Genomic DNA, 19,508 nt, shown 5'->3' with positions numbered 1-19,508 from the left:
CACGACATCTCTGTGGCAATATCCTACGACGGAAGCACCCAGGGAAAGAATAACGGTTAAAGATAAAGGGAGATTCAGCCGATTAAACGTGTATTCAAGGTGCGTGCGTCGCATCGAGGAAAAGCTGCGGCAATTTAAAAGAAAGTGTTCTATTGTTTCAGGGGCATTGCAGAAAGGGCATTGAGGAGATAACGCCTGACCAGCTTTGTATAGATAAAAATTTAAAGGGGGGATTCTGCAACGAAATTTTGTGATTGCGACCTCACATTTACGAGATTCGCAGAATTTAGGCTTCCATAAGTGAGAGAGGTGAATATAGTCGGAGCATGAACGAAGGGCATCTTGCCGATTACTTTGTAAAACTTGAAGGCGCCTGAACCTCGCCCCCAAAAGAAAACTGTCAATTGGGCAATTCACGACGGCAGGACCCCCAAGAGCCAAATTGGCTAATTGGTCTGCCATTTCATTGAAGATTATCCCTGCGTGACCAGGGACCCACACTAACCGGATCTCGCGAAGCTGGTAAGGAATGAATGAACGGAATGACCTGAGAATAGAAGAATCTTTATCATTTGTTAGAGCAGTGCACACGGCGAGAGAATCCGAAAGGATAACCACCCCCGCAAATCTGTGCTGTAGTTTATTAAGGGCTAAGATTATCGCCAATTATTCTGCCTGAAAGATCGGGGTATAGTCTGGCAGCCTGATTGAGAAGGACCAATCTAGAGACTGAGAATATATCCCTACCCCAGCCTTCTCATCACTTTCCGAGGCATCTGTGGCAATGACGACATCAATATGAAGAGTGGCCAAGTGATCTTCAAGTAAATGATTGAGTAATCGGGCCGGCAATAATTTCGCATGCGAAGGAAAAATGTTGTCCAAGCTTATGTCGACAGGCGACAAATTATCAGAATAGGGCTGGAGTAGAAAAAGATCTGCACGAAGAGGCTGCAGCCATGCCTGAACGCAATCCAATTGAGGACGCTGAAATCGGGGCCACGTAAATCCTCGAAAAAGGTCAGGCCTCAAGAGGAAGATGGGTTGAGCTTCGTATAATGGAGATTCAAACAGTTTTAGAAATGTTACAACAGTTAACAATTTAAATCGATCCAGAAGTGAAGGCAACCGTGCCTCAAGGTACAATACAGAGTTAGCTACATACTTTGGCAACCCTAAACATAAACGCAACGCCAATCTCTCAATAAGAAATAGGGGATGGAGTTTGTACGTCGCGCAGCCAGAAAATAACACGCAACCAAATTCCAATACTGGGCGAACATAGCAACGATAAATCATTAGCAGGGCGTCTCTACGCTTACCGAATTTATGATTGCATAGCCTACGCAGCACTCCCGCAGCTTTTTCACCTTTGGCAGCAATGTGCGAAATATGAGGACGCCATGTGAGGTGGTCGTCATAAATTATGCCCAAATATTTAATTTCCGTGACCGTCCCCGCCCTCCCCTCGTGTGACTTGTGACTTCTTTTTCCACGGCAAGGCCACATGAGGGCAATCCCTTTATGGTCATGTTCCCGCGTTGAAACGACTCGTCGAAACTAGCGCGTCACTTCACACAGTGAAAGAAATGGCACATGGCCATTTGCGTTGACTGTAGACATTTTAATGCTCTCACAAAGAAGGACGTGTATCTCCTCCGCAGAATACACCACGCCCTTGAGTGAGTTCACAAGGCGAAGCATTTTTCATCCATTGATCTTCGGTATGGATATTGGCAAATCACCATGGGTTTGAAATGGACAGAGAAAAAACAGGTTTCATAACACCCGATGGTCTGCACCAGTTTAAGGAGATGCCGTTCAGCCTTTGTAACGCTCCAGGTACATTTGAGCGCATGATGGACCGGCTGATACAGGGCTTCAAGTGGTCCACGTGCCTCTGTTACCTGGTTGACGTTATCGTTTTTCTTCTTCGTTTGCCACCCATCTCGAGCACCTTTTGAAAATTATGACCCTTTTCCGACGGCGGGGCTCCGGCTGAATTTCTCCAAATGCCATTTCGGACGTCAGCCAATCACGATCCTCGGACATCTTGCCGACGCGAAGGGTGTTAGACTCGAACGTGATAAAGTTCGCGCACTCCAGAACCTTCCAGCACCGTGGTCCACGAAAGACGTTCGAAGCTTCTTAGGATTCTTTTCACTATCGCTGCTTTACCAACAATTTTTACGGTGTTGCTACACCCTTTACAACCTTCTGAAAAAGAAAGTTCCGTTTTCGTGGGTCTCCGAAAAAGCAGCCGCTTTTACCGTCCTTATCTCTGTACCAACCCACACCCCACTTCTGGCACGCTTCGACCCCTATGCCTTCACAGAAGTACGCACAGATGCCTGTGGGTGCGTAATTGGGGCTGCCTTGGTGCAGAGACAGGCTGGTCTTGAGCGTGTTATCGCCTATGCGAGCCGTCTTCTTTACGCCCCAGAGCACCACTACTCGATAACGGAAGGAGATTGCCTACCTCCTTTCTGCATTTCTGGGTGCATTTTTCGTGGATGCCTACCTCCTTCACTGTTCCCCCGCTTCCCTCACCAGCGACCATCGATCCTCCTCTTTAAACTAAAAGAATCAATCAATCAATCAATCAATCAATCAATCAATCAATCAATCAATCAATCAATCAATCAATCAATCAATCAATCAATCAATCAATCAATCAATCAATCATCTGCTGCTAGGGCGTATTCATCATAGCGGGGCTTGTAATCTGCACGCCCTAACGAGTGTGGTGGTGTAGCGTGGTAATTAATGCTTTTAGTGCGGCGAGCAACGGCCAGTTTACCATCTGTAAGACATTTTTCTCGCCCCTTGCACATTCCTTTGAGGTGTTATTTCGTCACCGACCACATTTCATAGCGGCTGCTCAGGTAGGCTCCTTCGAGTTCATTGCTGGAGAGACAGCGCAGACATGGAGAAGCGGGTCCAGTGGTGTGATTCTGTTCACTCATTGCCATCGTCGTGATTAATTTCCCATCATGTTGTTACTGTTCTCGTTCCTGCTGCATGACTGAGAAGCTTGGACAATCGTCCTTGTTAGTCTTACATATATGCTATTAGCGTAAATTCACTCTGATCCATTTATAATCTGAAAACGACTTGGTTCTGCGAGCCTCCAGTGATTTGATTGCGTCCTGTGAATACTATCGTCGCAATGCTTTCCCCTTTGTATCATTTTCTTTCGTCTTTCTGTTACTATTGGTCACTCGCTTGGCCAATGTTCTTTTCTATTCCTGCGTATACGCTATGACGTAAACATCCTTTTCCCTCTTATGTAAATACATTTACAAATTACGACACATTGCTACCTCGAATGTCACAACACATTTACCAGGTCCTTCTTTAGTTAGCTATTACCAAGGATCGGCAGTGGTGTTTAGAGTGACAGCGCCACCTGTTTTAGATGCAAGGCATCTCTTACACCCGGCCTGTTCCTCCATCCATCCGGTGTCCGTCCGCCACCCTCCTCCTCTCCCTTCGCCCGCCAGCTGCGTTAGCACGTTCTCCTCGCTATGCCAGCTGTGCGTTAGTGCGCATGCGTGTCTCTCTCTCAGTCCGTCCGCAACCCTTCTCCTTTCCCGTCGCCCGCCATCTGCGTTAGCACGTTCTCCTCGCCATGCCAGCTGTGCGTTAGTGCGCATGTGTGTCTTTCTCTCATCACTCTCTCTCGCAGAGCGGCTATATAACCGCGGTATCTGCAGCGCGCTCCTCAGTCACTCCGTCAGTCGCTCTTGCTGCTACTGCTCCGACTGCTGCTCAGATAAGTTGAAATGGACACTAACATGCCTGCTACTGCGTAATAGTAAATGTACGTGTGATTGAGCATCATTTAAGGTTCACTACACTTCAACCGCATTTGGGTAACCAACATAACGGCAACGCGAATTGAACACCGTGAGATGCCTTCCATCACCCCAGGGTTCCCCTCGCGGAAGATGGTGGCAATTTTTTCTTTAACCTAGGGTTCCAATCACAAACTTAAATTCACCCATTTTTTGGTCAAAATGAAACCTTTTGGTTTCGTTCCTTTTGGCCGGAAGCTAGTTCTGAAAACGTTGATCGGGCATGCCGACGCCTAATTTTTATGTAAATTGGTGTTCACTAATTCTTTACCAGAACAATTTTTACTATTGGGTTAGTACTACCATTTCTACCGCGCTGAGGAGTCACATCTTGCCTGAACGGATTCAAAACTATTTAACCGCTGTTTAAGCTTGCGCAGCAGCACCTTAAATAAACGTTTTTTTTAAAAAAAACAACGACTGTAAAGAAGAACAATATCTGATGCTGTCTTATCACCTTATCAATATCTTGTCACCTTTCCAGGCGATCCCTGTTTCCTAAAAAATGTTCCTATTTAATGCCAAGGCAATTTTTGGAGATGATATGGGTAGCTCTTCTTGTGCCAGTAGGAGTTTTTCGAGCTTAGAATGACGCGTTTTATCTGAGAACAATCGGTCTCGTAATTGCGTTCTGTTCGTATCTTCTGAAAATTTCATTCTGTGTGGTAGCGAAGCTTGCTATATTTTCAAAAGCATCCATCATGTCAAGCCTTCATTACACAATAATGAGTGGATCTGTCATTCGGAACGACTCAATCGTGCTCTTAAAACTAGATTGCTTTCTTATTAAGAACACATGTTGGCAGGGCATAGTGTGTGGGTATGCGTGCTTTTGGGTGGAGAAGCCTTGGATAACATGAATGCTGCCAAAATGATCGCTGTAAAATCTCTATTATCTTTCCACCTTTACCCCTGCTGACGCAAAGTCACATGTTTTTATTTGGCCGGCCGAGAGCCGGAGTATAGGATGAAAAAAGTTAGCGCGGGCTGTTAACGCAGTTCGAATAAACCAGCACCTTAGATAAAACGACACCGTGCAAGCAAGATTGGACTGTTTTTTGGAATAAGAACTATTGGTAGAAGGACAACTTACCTTCCAGCCTTTGCAGCCGAAGTGTCGATGTACTGTTGAAATTTAGAGCGGCCTTTATTTATTACAGTAGTTATACCGCAGCAAACTTAGCTGGGAGATTCGAGGCATGTCCATACAAAGACGGGACAGACAAAACAAGTTACGTACAGAAGCTTGTACAACAGCGTTAGAACGGTGGTCTGGGCTAGTTGGTGTATACTTATTTGAATTCAGAAGAGCGCAAAAAAGTCGGAACAAGAAACGACGACTCACGGCGCTGACTAGCATCTGGTTGGTTTATTTCCCGGCTTGCGAAATATCCATCTCCATGTAGTCACCGACTCTCAAGAGGCCTGGAGGCGTTTTCTCAAAGGTCGCTCGTCCCGTGTTTCATATCCAGTTCTCACTGGCCTCCACCATGAACTTCTTCCTACCTTATCAATCGTTTGGGCGCAGGCAAGCTACTCAACGCGAACAGAGGTACCCCGGCACCGTCCCGAGCTTTCAGCGCCTGCCTCCACACAATGATTGAAAATAATTTCATACGTGTACGTATGATATTCGTATGTACGCATGTATGTATGTATGTATGTATGTATGTATGTATGTATGTATGTATGTATGTATGTATGTATGTATGTATGTATGTATGTATGTATGTATGTATGTATGTATGTATGTATGTATGTATGTATGTATGTATCCATGCATGCAAGCATGTATGTATATATGTATGTGCGTATGCGCGTATGTATTTACGTATGTATGTATGTATGTATGTATGTATGTATGTATGTATGTATGTATGTATGTATGTATGTATGTATGTATGTATGTATGTATGTATGTATGTATGTATGTATGTATGTATGTACGTACGTATGTATGTATGTATGCATGCGTGTATACTGGCAAAGAAAACTCTGGAAGGGGGAGTTATGTGATCCTACGTATGTAAAACGAGCCTGACGTCTAATTTGCGGCCGCGCCTCGCTCTGCTAAAGCGCGCGAGTTATTTGAGCGAGGCATCAATAGGGCGCGGCATCACCGCACTCCCCTTGTGATGGACATAGTGGAAAGCTTAACAGCATTTTCTTCTTAGCCTACTCTCACGTTTTTGAAACACCACACATCACAAATGAACATTAGTTACCTCTTACAGCCTGCGATTCACACATAAAGGTATGCAAAGGTAAACCGAGAAGTATGCGTTGGTTCCCCACAGCTACCTCTGGCCGAGTCCTCGGAAGAAGAGTCCACACTTCGAACAAGACATCGCTCTCTTTTATTCCGTTCCTAACAAACTGGAAGAGATCAACAGGCGAGTATGCGGCGAGAATTACACTTTGGCATCGTCGCAGCGACGCATTGTCATCATTCCACCATCAATGAGTCTCGAAACTACAGATACGTGAGCACTGGCGGCCTTACTCAACCAGGTATCTCTTGGCGAAAGCCCGCTCTGTCGCCGACATCGGCAAGAGGGCGCTTCCAGTTCAGTCCACATTTTGGCACGTTCGCACATTTTTGCAGTCGAGTTCCTTTCTGCGCACCAAGTGTACGCCCGAAAGGCACGCGCAAACACAAAGAGGGATTGACAGGAAGAGTTTCAAAAAAGATTATGGAGAAACACTAAGCATACGGATAGATTAGTGACACACTTACATGAGGACTGCACGCTTCGTGATGAACGAGATCCTTGCTCTCTCGGCGCAATGTTTTGTGCTGTTAAGGGAACAAAATTTTGTCACGCTGCCGTTAACAGGTTGGTGCGAAAAAGCAGAAAGCAAAGAAACCTGTATATGCAGCACCTAATGAAGGAACGTAATGACGTTTAAGCCCTTCATTGTAGGAAGAGTGAGAGGGTTTTAATAGTTTGGTAATTGATTAGCTGAAGGCGTATAGTGCAGAGCGCATAGTCTTGTGAGAAGAAAATGAAGGTAAAGGTTTTCTTGACGGAAGGGTGGTCCGTCTCATGCGTATACACTTCCTGCAACAATCATGTTTTACCTGACGGCTTTGGAAGCGGCGGTACAGGCTGCCGTAAAATGTTTCCCTCACAGAGAAAAATCGTAATGAACAAGAAGGAAAGATCTTATTCCCGTATTCCTAGGAAATGTAGTATCCACAAAGGATAGGCTTAGAGGCTACAATTTTAAATATTGTCCAAAGAGGGGCATCGTAGTTTCCGTTTGTCTACATGAGGAATAATTTTGCTGAAATAACATGGCACACCGCCTTGAAGTCTCGCCATAGCCTTGTCCAGAATGTTATCTTTTCCGTTTAGTTTACTTATTTTTATACGTAACACGGTGCAAGCTTCTGCGTCAAATATAATATTTCTGAAAAAAACAGTACCCTTTAGATATGAAAGTGTTAAACACACTAACATTTTTGTATCTCCATGAAGTGATTCGTCAACTACAATCCCCTGAAATGTGGATCAATTCAGCCGTGCGCACACTCCACATATCTTTTTACCGCGTCTGTTGCACAGCACGTAGTGAATTCTCTTTTCTAAAGCCAGTGGCTTGATCACAAAATACTCAGCATCTTGCTGTTCCACAATACAAACGCATCAGTATGACTGTCCACAAAACAAAGTATTTTAATTATTTGCATAAAGAGTGCTTCATAAAAACCTCAACAAATTCTTCGTCTTGTGAGCTGACCTTCTATCATTAGGTTTTGCTAGCATCTATCAATTGGCGCACTCGACAGGACAACCTAATTGCGCATGCGCAGCACAGTCGAGATGCTATCAGTGCTCAAACATTGAAATTTTCTTCACGGTCCACAAAATTCGCAGCAGGTGTTCGCTCACGCACGAGGCGGGCAATCCTTGCAACAACTAGCGGACGCTTAAGGTACGGGAGTCTAAGAGGGTTGTGCTAACAGTCAGAACTACACTACTTGCGTCCGGACGCAGGCCATGTATAATGCATGGCTTCTGCAGGGACGTTTTGATCGGTTCATTGCTCGAGTCTCCGCCCACCACCGCCTTCTCAACGGCGACTGGCCCGCCTCAGAGAAAGCGGTAAAGAAAATCGCTTCTTCGTTGCAGTCCTCGCGGCTATGGCCGCTGCCTAGCAACTACGTAGCAAAATACAGCGTTACAAGCGAGACAAACGCGGCAACTACGCACAACACTCCTATAAAACTATAAACAGTCTGTGCACGTGTAAATGCTCTCGTATGCAAAGGTACGCGGACTACACAGCACGCGTACAGAAAGCGGTACAAGGCGTTGTCACTCTCGGCTTGTGCGAGTGGCAACGCGCCGCCGAAGCGATAAGGACCCTCTACGTAGCCTAGCTACAAAGCACTTGAAGCTTCACCACAGCGCGAGTCACAGAACAGGCCGAGATCCCGATGCTCGGTATGTCGGAGGTCAAAGGTCACCAAGGCAAGAAAGCCGATGTGTACAGAAGAGCTAACATTTCTGGGCTCAAAATCTGACTTATTGCATGAAGGACGTTTAAGCTTACTAAGTTCAGCACTGCACTGCAGGTTGTAATTATAAAGGGTTGGAAAGTACAAAAAACTCGTAAAGTGCGTGTGCTCAACAGCGAAGGTGATTACAAAAAAAAAAAAAAATAAGAGCCATACGAAAAACAATATTTTAAGCTGGACCACGTGGTACACACCAAAGTTATGTTGCACCATGACATGTTCAGTGACGAGAAAATTTCTGTGCAAACACAAATATTCGCAGCTTTTTACATAGCTCTATTTCACATCGCCAGGAGGCATTGCTACCTTCGTATTTTTTCGTCTTACAGCAAACGCAAAATAATACCTCCAGAAATATTTAATAGGCTGTTCCCCAGAAACTGTTGCACTTGTAAAAAAATACAGCGAAGAATGCAACACCGTCTGCCGTATCAGTGTTAAAATTTCTCTCACGTATCACACAAACTGTCATACACCTGCACAAAATGCATAATACGGTAAAAAAGGGGCAATGGAAATTTTCAGTCTCTGCCAGTCTCGACCTGTTCTGTGATGTCGAGCGAGAAGTAGCAGTAGTAGTAGCAGCAGCAGCAAAGGAGCAGCAGCAATCAACTGTGAATGACGTGACGGCATGATTGACTGACGTATATTGAAGCCCCACACGTTAGCGTAAGCTCATGTCTTCGTAGGAGCTTGTTCTGAACAAGCAAGGTCGCGTTATTAGATGATGGCATTTTAATGGCAATGTCGACACAGTGGCCAGATCGCGAACACGGCAACAAATTGGGACGTGTAAAAAAGAAAAATGGGCGTAGATGTTTGTTGAGCCGAAGAAACTCTAGGCAGCAACGTTAGGTTTAAAATACTTAAAGCTTCTTGGTATCATCAGTTTCAGAAACGGTCGTCTATAGTCGGTACTTCAAACAAAGTAATGATTATGCAAGCTTGGTATTAATTTGAAAAGGCAATTCTACTCCAAAGGGCAAATGACATATGAATTTGTGCTCCCTGCCATACGTCTTTTGAAACAGAAATATTATTTTTTGCTTAAGTGACTATTACTTAGAATTGAGCTTTCCAAGAACCCTTGTGTTTTCTAAGCACCCGTGCATTTGATACCAACGTACTGCCTCGAAATGGGCTTGACTGCTGAAGTCCATAGCAGAGTGACATTCAGAACCGTCTAATGTGAAATTCAGAACGCGATTATGTAGCTGATTCAAAGTAGGATGGCTACGCCAGAGGATTAGTTATAGAGGCAGAAAATAGAAACCTTAGGACTTTACGTATCAAACAGAAGTGGCTCCTCTATACCTGTGAGCTGAGGCCCCTTGGAACCGACATTAAAATCGTGGTTCACAAGAAGTGATTTGCGATGTACTTATCTAGCACGAACAGTATAGTTTTCAGTCAACAAAACAGTCTACCTTCTGCACTGGCGTCACCAAAGTAAAGCGTTGCCTTTCTCCAACATTCAGGCAATTACACTTTTTTGAAGGGATTCATTAACGCTGTAAAAAGTATTTGTGGAACACTGCGCTTCAACAACGGTCCAGATGACGTTTTATGTGTAGGGCGCCGCGTGGGGTTTTTTTGAATGACGATAGCTGGCCCTGCTGTATGTGTACTGAATCCCTACATATTTTATGTCGTTGCTGCGCACTGCAATGGTATTTATTGTTTTCGTATCACCAGCGATAGCTCTCGGTCGGTCACGTACTACTTTCTCAGAGCGCCTATACCTGGGCGCTCTTAGAAAGTAGTTCTTGTTGAAACGTACGCGACTTTTTCTTGATCTACAGCCTTCTTCTGAATTCAAACAGTTTCCAGTTTAGAAATGACCATTCCTACAAAACGACCAGTAGGCATAAATAGCCGCTGCTGCATTCAATGCCTATTTCCGCTCAACAGGCTACAAGGGATAGTGGACCAGTCTCAAAGTTCAGTTTTGAGCTAGCATTTAGGCATCCAATAAACAAAACTGAAATTTCGAACGCCGCCTGAATAAAAGGAGTGATGAAACCACAATAGCTTTCTAGAACTCCTGGATTTTACACTTATTGTTTTCCCCAGTAGATCATTTTGAGAACATGCCCAACGGAGTGATAAATGTTTTCAGTGGGTGATGTTTCTGGGCGGATGGGCGTTGAAATGTACACGCAGGAATGCAATTGCCACGAAAGCGTTCGCACCGGTTCATGCTTTTTTTGTTTTTGTTTTAGTCATGGGCCACCATTGTCAGCTTCCCCGGATGTAGGCGTTCCCGGATGTAATTGTATGTATTTCTTGCGATGAATTGATATTTCACCTATCAACAGAACGTAAGCATGAAACCATCTCGGGTTATGAGCTTCTGAATAGATGCGTTTCAATGTAGCAGATGCACTAACGCACCTTTCCCGCATGAACAGGAAATAAATGTCCTGCATGTTCATAAACTATTTTTAATTGAGGCATTCCCAATCTAAAAACACAGCAAACTTTTTTCTGATGCACCACAGAAGTTTCTTTTGCCCAACAGGAATATCTGTCGTAGAACAGGGAGCTGTGTTGGGACTGCAGGATGGTCTGTTGTGTGACGGGAATCTCTGTCGTAGAACTTTGTCGTAATCTTTGTCGTCGACGACAAACATTTCTGTTGTGAAAACGACAAAATGTCCCGTTCCCTTACAGGATCATGTTGCCGAATTTTCTGTTGTGTTTTTCGACTGGGTTGTTTCCATCCTGCACAGGAAAATGCTACCTGAAATGGTTTTAGAAATTTTAAATTTTAGAACTAATTTATTCTGTGTGCCAAAGTGTTGCCGCGTTCATGAAAATGACCTTGCACAATCTCGCGATCAACAAACAGCCGCATCTCATGTTGGCTGAAGTTATACATGTTTGGGGTTACACAGGAAAGACGGAGGTTCCCATTCACTGACATGGGGGTTGAGCTTTTTTCTTCAACCATTATTAGGAGCCGTTTGCTCATGGTCCTAATTACACGGTGGGTGATTTACCTTTGCGAAACGTTACAATATGAAGTACGCGAAAGCCCTACATTGTTGAAATTGTGGAGATCTGTACCTAGGCTGGTAAAATTGTGGCAATAAGATGTATTCAGCAAAACTACGCATAACTTCCCATTTGCAGAGATATTTCGTCGCCTTGAGGAAAATGCAGAAGCGGGAGGACACTTTACAACCAGATTGAAATCTGTTAAAAGCTAAAACTGACATTTCATTTTTTAGGTGAAACCCATAAACACAAAATCAGTTACGCATAATCTTTAGTGTGTTATACAGTAACAATAACTGATCATTGTACTCGCTTGCCCAAGCTTCGAGGTCAGGCGTTTTAATTCCTGGCCATAGAGTTACATTCGATGCCAACTTCTAGAATTATCTAGCCTAGCTGCTAATACAAGGTTTCTTATCAATACGTGATAACTGGCCTAAAGATATTTTCAATCGCGGAATCATGTGCATGGGTAAACGGCTCCTTATACTGGATTGCCATTCAGGGGGATGGTGTTTAAAAGTGTAGACGTCGTCGTGTTTTTTGGCAAGCTAGAAGCATGCGGCGGAAACAATGTGTGAGCATTGGTCCGTGTTTTAGCGGTTTCTTTAACGACAAACACAAACTTCTAAACACCGGCATCGGGCAATACACTTTAATCTCCTGCATGTCTCGTATCTTATTATCGAGAGGCCTGCAGCTGTGCAAATAAGTTCTATATTTCTGCCAAATGCACTACCAACGATGTTTTGTGAACAAATTTATCAAATATTCCGCATTTTATTTTTATATTTGTGTTTTTTTTTTATTTTGCCAAAATATAGTTTAATAAGCTCAATAATCCTAGTTCGTTTTATGGAACACATTGTGTGGCTAGTTATTTTGATGCTACTGTAGGTGAGTGTTCGGAACCACTTTTCCTGAATACTTTTACTGTTTAAGTTTTATACCTGGCTTGGAATGTGTCAATTTATCCCTCCTTGAACAAATATAGTCGTCGTGTTGCCGGTGCCCAAAGCTTTGCCGTGTAAAAACTTATCGGCATGGGCAAAAACAAGTGCGAGGCTACGAACGCAACGTTTAGTATTCACCATTTGATTCCTAGATATACAGTTGCAAAACGATAGTAACTCTAGGTAACAGTGGAAGTACATCAACACTAAAAAACGAATTGAGGGACAGACGAAAACATATACTTGATGCCACAAGTGTGCACGCCGAGCGCGTGCCGATCTACTTCGTTGCGAAACGTAGAATAGTAGTTTTGTTAACCAGGTGTATGCAGTGTACCGCGTTAGTCTGGCAAGTACATATCTACGCATCTACAAGCGAAGAGAAGCCCACACAGAGCATGAGTAATGTACAAGGTATTATGCTATGTGTCAATATAGATTAGCCTCATAGGTACTACGCCTCGAAGAAAACACTTTGTCAAGTCATTTTCCCACGTAGAGAATCACGTGATGAGTGTTGACACATGAGAATAGACACACTTGAGCCGTCTAAAAGGGAGACCTCAGGCCAAGAAGGCAAGCGAGCGACCACTATAGTAGAAACCATGAGATCCTTTCTTGGCTCTTCGCGACAATAGCGCGCCCGTAAACTGGTAGGCAGCGTATATCGGAAGAGAAAAAGACTGACGTAAAGCCCTGCTGTTTGCACCAACGTGCACTCTTAGCCACTTGACATATCCATGACGTCGACGGCGCCTAAAAACTACCTTTCAACCGATGTTGAGCCTTCGTCTTAGCGATATGCGAAGCAATCGCCCTCTAGGGAAGCCGAAAGTCGAGCTAATACGCGGCTCTAACAGCAGTGTCTAGATAACAGACCTAGGTTGTCCTACATGCCGGTAAAGTGGCACGATTGTAGCGCGTTCACTATTTCAACGAGTGTGCATACTTCCTGTCTCTAGGGGTGGATTGTTGGCATCTGCTCTTGTTTGCAATGGTAGGTCAATTTGGCACACGCAAAAAGAAGCCGTGTGCGAGAAGTGACACTGACTTTCTCAATTCATGTCCTACTTGAGAATAACTTTCAATGCCTTTACAAATGTGGGCTTCCGCACAGTCAAAAGAACGGGTGCACGTACCCACAAAACCACAAAAATAAGCTGACCTTCATGCTGGAACTTCGCGAAAACATAAAAAATAGATCAGAAACTTGACGCTGATTTTGGACCAGTGTTTTTTGTGTTTCGATTTGAGTCTGTTTTGTGTTCTTGTCGGAAAGCACCAGTAGCACAGAGATCGGATATATTAACAATACCATAACGGCAAAGGCATTCTCCGTCATAACTTACAGTTGATCAACGTATGTGGGATCGCATTTCCAGGCAACATTTCTTACTATTTGTGGCGCGAAACAGTTCAACAGTGTTTGCAGTATGATAAACCGCAGTGATAGTGTGCCTTGACGGTTAGGACGAGCAGCCCCGCGAACAATTTTCACACTTCTTCTACAAACACAGTCATTTTTTGGTCACTTCTGAGTGAAACAACAAGTAAGCCTCCGCAGATATTAATTAAAGTCGCAATGGCAATTCGCAACAGCTGTGAATGTATGAGCTTTTTGTATGCTTGTTTTTTGTCGAGAGGACGCTTGCCCAATTTTTTCGCCTTTGGAAACCAATGGTTTTCGTTTACGTCCTTGCTGTGTTGCGTAAAAAGGTTAGAAAAAAAATACAATTTTGATATGAATTTCTCTACAGACTGCTTTTTTACTCTAAAGTTCGAACGATCTTAGTACATTGCAATTACATGAAAAGTGTCGCTATGAATATATTTTACAATTTCCGTATGTAAGAACCTCATGTAAATCACGTTGGTTTATGTCGCGTTCAGTTGAATTCAAGTTTATACACCTGCTGTTTTATTTCCGTCTCTTCTGCGGGGAAGTTATTACCAAAGCTGCAAAGTCAAGAGCAGTCTTGCTGTCAAAGCAGTTGTATGTAATGGTAGCAGGAGTGACCTTAAATTTCTTTCGAGATTCGTAGTATTTATGCTAGAACCTAACCTAATTTACCGGTAAAGTGAGTATAAGTATGTCCTGTTGAACAAACTAATTCAAATTAGCAGGGTCGTCTGTGATATTCTCATCAAATTGTGCACGTTCGTCTTGAAATATTTCGGTAATACATCAGCTGAGCCAACAGCACACATATGCAGTTGGTGATTTAACCAAATAACCAGCAGAAAGTTCGCTAATTGCTAGCAGAGATTTGCAAAAACTTCCACTTCATATTTAGCACCTCACTTTTACTTCAGCCCTGCTTAACCTAAATGAAGATCAAGCAACTTCAGCTGAGCTCCTGTAGACTTCAGTTCAAATCGATACCACTTTGCGTCGTTTACGCTCGTACTCCCAATCAGCAAGGACAGCGGCGCCCGCTGTTTATACTCCTCCTATCCCGTCAAATTGAAACGCAAGCAACGTCAGCTGAACTTCAGTCGAGTTCTGCTTCAACCACTTCGACCTCGTTTCGCTTCTTTTTGGAAGCAAATTACCTAAGCTAACGACACTCGCTGGCTAGACTGTGATGTCGTACGATTCGGAGTCGCCTCGAAGCAGGTATCGTACGTGTCCCGCCGTGCGCATGCGCAGAGCCGCAGGCGAGGAGGCTGGAGGCGGAGGAGGCGGCGGCGGCAGGAAGAAAGCCGATTGAGGCGCCACCGCAGATGACGCGGCGGCGGCGTGGAGTCGACTGGCGGCGGAGCTCGCTGGCGACTCGAGCATTCCCAGCAGGCCCCGCTCGGTGGTAAAGGGCTCCCGGCCGTTCGCCTTCACGCGCCGACTCTGGAGGGGCATGGTGGACCGAAGCGTCCGCCGCTTCTGCGCAGAAAACGCAGGGCGCAGGGCACCACCAACAGTGCAGCGGTCAAGCCGACGCAGACTGGCAACGCTGGTAAAACTTCGGGTGCCTCGATGCCAGCGCCGCCGTACATGGTGGAGACACCCTTTGAACGGTCCCGTGCCGCCGCTATTGGGTCAATGTGCTCAACGCACTGTTCTTTTCCTTTCCCACAAGACCAAGCACCGCGAAACAGATAACGTTATTCAAACTTCGGCAGTAAACCGTGTTGTGGCGATAATTACAGCGCGGTTGCGATACAATGACTCGCTGTGGCGGCGAGCTAATGACCCAAAATGGTGGCGTCAACGCATACGTGCCTCCACCCTGTACGGCGGACACGTGAATCGGGGCTCCCTAGTACAAATTTCACTGCAGCACCGTCAGCACCGCCCTCGGCTACGGTGAGCCACGCGTAAGGGACACCATAGCTAACAATGCCTGTTAAAACCCAAGGTACGTATTTAATAGCGCGTTAGACTACACTTGATGTGCCTCTAAACGAGACGAAAAGGCAAGGAATATAGGGATACATGGCGCTAGCTCTTAAAATACACACACTGTAGTGCTGACATACTGCTTCGTTGTTGTACTTATCCCTAGCTACTGGTATGCAAACTGGAAGTTGCCCTTATACCAACACCCGGCACAGCAGACCTGGTGTAGAAAAGGTGTAGAAGTCCCACGGGCTTTAAATTCTAGACCCACGGGCTTAGAAATCGTCATGTACCAATAAGAAATGTTTTACCAATCCACAGAAATCTTTTTAACGCCATAGTTTGCTTTTTTTAGAAACATACCACTTCTTTATTGAGATAAATAATACACGTGAAACACACTTTGGTTTGTCTAGTTATAAGAAGATGGCGCTAGCTTTCTAGCAAGCGACAGTTTTATTTGTTTATTTCAATACAGAACTGACATATTTCTAAAATAGGTAAACTATGCCGTTAAAAACATCTCTATGTATTTCTGAGGGTTTTCGTGTTGGTACACGAGGGTGGTTAAGGCAGTGATGATGTAGTAACCGTGTAAGGTCATGATCTAGTAAGCCCCATAGAAATTATAACTGGTGAGTCCCCCTTAACACTAACTGAAAATGATGGTCTTTCCTTACAGATACACCCACTTCGAATACACGCAAATTTTTAAGGGCGCAAATTAAAATGCGTAATTGGGCGCTCAGCAATGTCAGATATGATTTTGTCGCAAAGGAGACGTTTGGTACCAAACCACTACGAAGAACAACCTGGTTAGCCAGAACCCATTGTCAATGGCAGAATGGGCGCGCTGAACAAACAGCATAGCAGCGCTCTAGTATGGCACCAGCGCTGCCTTTGGAAATCTCCGAAGGGTTAAAGTTGAGAAAAAAACTCGAATCTCACCTTTCACAAGCTCTTGATAAGGGCCGTGTTACGGTTCTTTGGGAAGGCGTGCTATATTGATGCCACGTGGTAATACTCACCGGTATGCCCTGTGCACAGCAGTCTTGAAAGATGATTCGTTCAGCTTGCAACCGACCGCATTAAAACATCCGCGACATTAGTTGACTGCCGTATTGCGATGCTCTAAGAATCAGGCAAATGACCCAGCTATCATTTCTTTGATGGTTTAAGTTTGATATCGCTTTTCGGCATCTCAAATTGTCACCTGTGTGTTTGGCCAATGGTTGTGAGATTTATTCTGATAGGATGGTGAATGGCTGATATAGGCTGATATATAAAATTATTTCCTTGTCGCAAACGGCTATTAACCGTGAGCGACAATACGGGCTCGGTAACTTACGTAGAATAGCGAGGGTATATATACCGTTTGCCTTTTATCATGCGTATACCTGTCACAGGATTAATTCATGGGGTTTGAAGAAGCCTTGAACTATGTTGCACTAGATGCTTTATACTTTTGGGAGTATACTCAGGGAAGTGAATGCCTCGTAAACGTTGCGAATGACAGTTTTTGAAAACTGCTTGGCACCATTGTTGGAAAATTTTGTTACTTCGAATCAGTTCAACATTACTGACTTAGAAAAGCTTAAGCAATTCCTAGTCTACCAACAAAAACGTAGAAGCATTTTGTGGAAAACAAATGTACTCCGCTGACAACCGCACAATTTACATACCTACGCGATCTTCGAAAAAGCAAATGAACGTTAATGCCCGCTCTCAAAATGAAACTGAGAAATGAATCGAGATGCTATACGCATTCCGCAGCCAGGAATAAAATGAAAGTGTGGGAGAGAAATACGAGCAGAGGGGGTGACAGGCAGCCGTAAATCATAGCAAAGTGGGGGTCAAAAAATATGATGAACTTCCAATAGATCGGGCTATGGGCAGATGCGTACTCCCCTAGGAGCCTATAGGCTACGCGTCTAGCTCTACGCCAAGAATGCGGGGAAGCTTACCAGAAAACGCGTTAGGAGATAGAGAAGCAATGATTGAGCAGTGAAAAGCGGTCCGCCCATCACACCCTCTGCCGTATGTGGCGTGTGGCCGCCCGGGTCGTGCCGAATCGCTGCCTCATCTAGTGACGAGAAGGCGTGTAGGAATGAGTCAACAGATGAGCGTTCTTTTCTTTTGGCCAGACACCATCAGCCATGTTCTAGCACAAATTATTCTAGGAGTAATTCACTCTCGTTACTTATTCAAATTTCTTGTTGTGAAAAGTAGAACGCTAAAAGAACAGAAAGGTTCGTGAAGCCGTGAGTGTACACAAACTACGAGAAAATACGAGGAAACATTTCGTGGCAGAATTTTTTATGCTCTCTGAAACAATTTATATGGTATAAAAACTAAAAACACGAAAGAAATGTTTAAGAAAATTTGAAAATATTGTCTCAGGTAACATATATTCTTGAAGAATTGTATATATTTGTGCTGTCTACAAGTACGTTGTTGCTCTTTATGTTGTGGTCCCATGCATAACTCTGCTATGTGATTTTCAAGCAAGGAGTATTTGTCATGTTAACATTTGTGAGTGTGCTTATTATCTTTTGTGCATGTTTACACCAATTGCCTGGAGAGCCACAAGAATTCAGTTCTTAAGCGGACCAGAGAAAAAACAATGTAAAACAAAAGTGAATCAATCTGAATGAATGAATGAATTAATTAATTGCATAGTAAATCATGTAGTGTGATTTTCTCTTCCACCTACAGTTGTCAGCTTGTGCACTCTAAGAGGTCCCCGTAGGTCATCTTCAGCACAGCGATCCAGAATGACCCCTTGAAGTCTGCGAATTCAGCGAATTACGAAGCCCAACTTATGATTTGACCAAAGAAAGTGCATGTGCGCAGGGACGACACGCTAAGCGTGAATGGCGTTTTGCATTGCGCAATATCTCTGCGCAGGTGCCCCATTTTAAAAATTGAACGCTGTGAAACATCATTCGCCGAATTTCCACACTGGGCCACCTCGATTGGTAATTATTAGAATTGGGGTGAAGGCGTCCTTCAGAGGCTTCTTAGAGTGTAGTATGCCTTGAAAGAAAATTTCTCCTGGGACGAATTCCTTTGGAATTTTGGCGAGGGCGACCACGTGGTCTATAATTCTTAGTTTGGACCTCTCTGATCCAAGAATGAGGTGCGGCAGTGGGTGTAAAACGTCTACACTTTGTATAATTCATAATGTAGTAAGAAAAAAACGTTGGTAAGCTGGTTGCGATGCCTTTTCCGTCGATGTTTCCAATAAGCGTTTTACGCAATATGAGACAAGCGCAGTATGTTTTCTTACACTATGAAATCGCGTAGATAGGAAAACAAGGAAGTTGTAGACTAGATATCTCTTCAAAAATTTATACAAATGACAGTTCGTTCAATTTTTAAGATACATTTTTAGTTTGGGTAACAGTTAATTAAATATGTGTATACGCTCAAAGACAAATGTGCCAAAGAAAGTACTTGAAGTCAGCGACTAAGCTAATTGCTTTCACACTGAAGTCACCTTTGCTTACAAAATTTTCAAAGTAAATCTTCCGCTGAAACTATCTGACTCGTCGAGAGGCACAGTCGCTGGCATTTTACACATAACACGGATATTAGTGCTTGAAAAAACACAACAAAAGATCAGCTTGATCAAAGTAAAGCACGGGTGATGGGAATCAATAACATGATAGAGTGCACATCCTTTTTGCAAAGGGTCACACAAGGACAAAGGACATTGATGTATCGCTAGACCTGAAACTTTTTTCTCGTCTTCTTGCAGTACTTGCGCATGGTACCCATTAGTATTTCGTGTGTTCTATGCTGATGTGCGCCCATTACGGGTGGAGTCGAAACAACGG

The 19,508-nt window shown here is 44.0% G+C and overlaps 1 protein-coding gene across 2 annotated transcripts in view; it reads right to left on the bottom strand.

The window, feature by feature from the left end:
- Positions 1-6,191: 6,191 nt before the first annotated feature.
- LOC144142784 (glutamate [NMDA] receptor subunit 1-like) overlaps positions 6,192-19,508 on the bottom strand; it is a 128,711-nt gene continuing 115,394 nt past the window's right edge. The window contains exons 19-20 of one of the 2 annotated variants that reach the window (XR_013317043.1): positions 17,634-17,752; positions 15,077-15,213 (exon numbers count right to left, since the gene is read on the bottom strand). Coding sequence is in view for 1 of the 2 variants with exons in the window: in XM_077674510.1 (XP_077530636.1) it covers positions 14,911-15,213 (303 nt within the window). In the remaining variant the exon portion in view is untranslated. Of the gene's footprint in view, positions 15,214-17,633; positions 17,753-19,508 lie in introns of both variants that reach the window. The other variant, XM_077674510.1, reaches the window with a different exon arrangement.

The sequence above is a fragment of the Haemaphysalis longicornis genome, unplaced genomic scaffold (assembly GCF_048455015.1).
Source record: "Haemaphysalis longicornis isolate Haplotype H1 unplaced genomic scaffold, Haemaphysalis longicornis Haplotype H1 scaffold_6, whole genome shotgun sequence".
NCBI lineage: Eukaryota > Metazoa > Arthropoda > Arachnida > Ixodida > Ixodidae > Haemaphysalis > Haemaphysalis longicornis.
The sequence above is the reverse complement of the archived record's forward strand: the minus strand, read 5'-3'. Positions and strand labels throughout refer to the sequence as shown.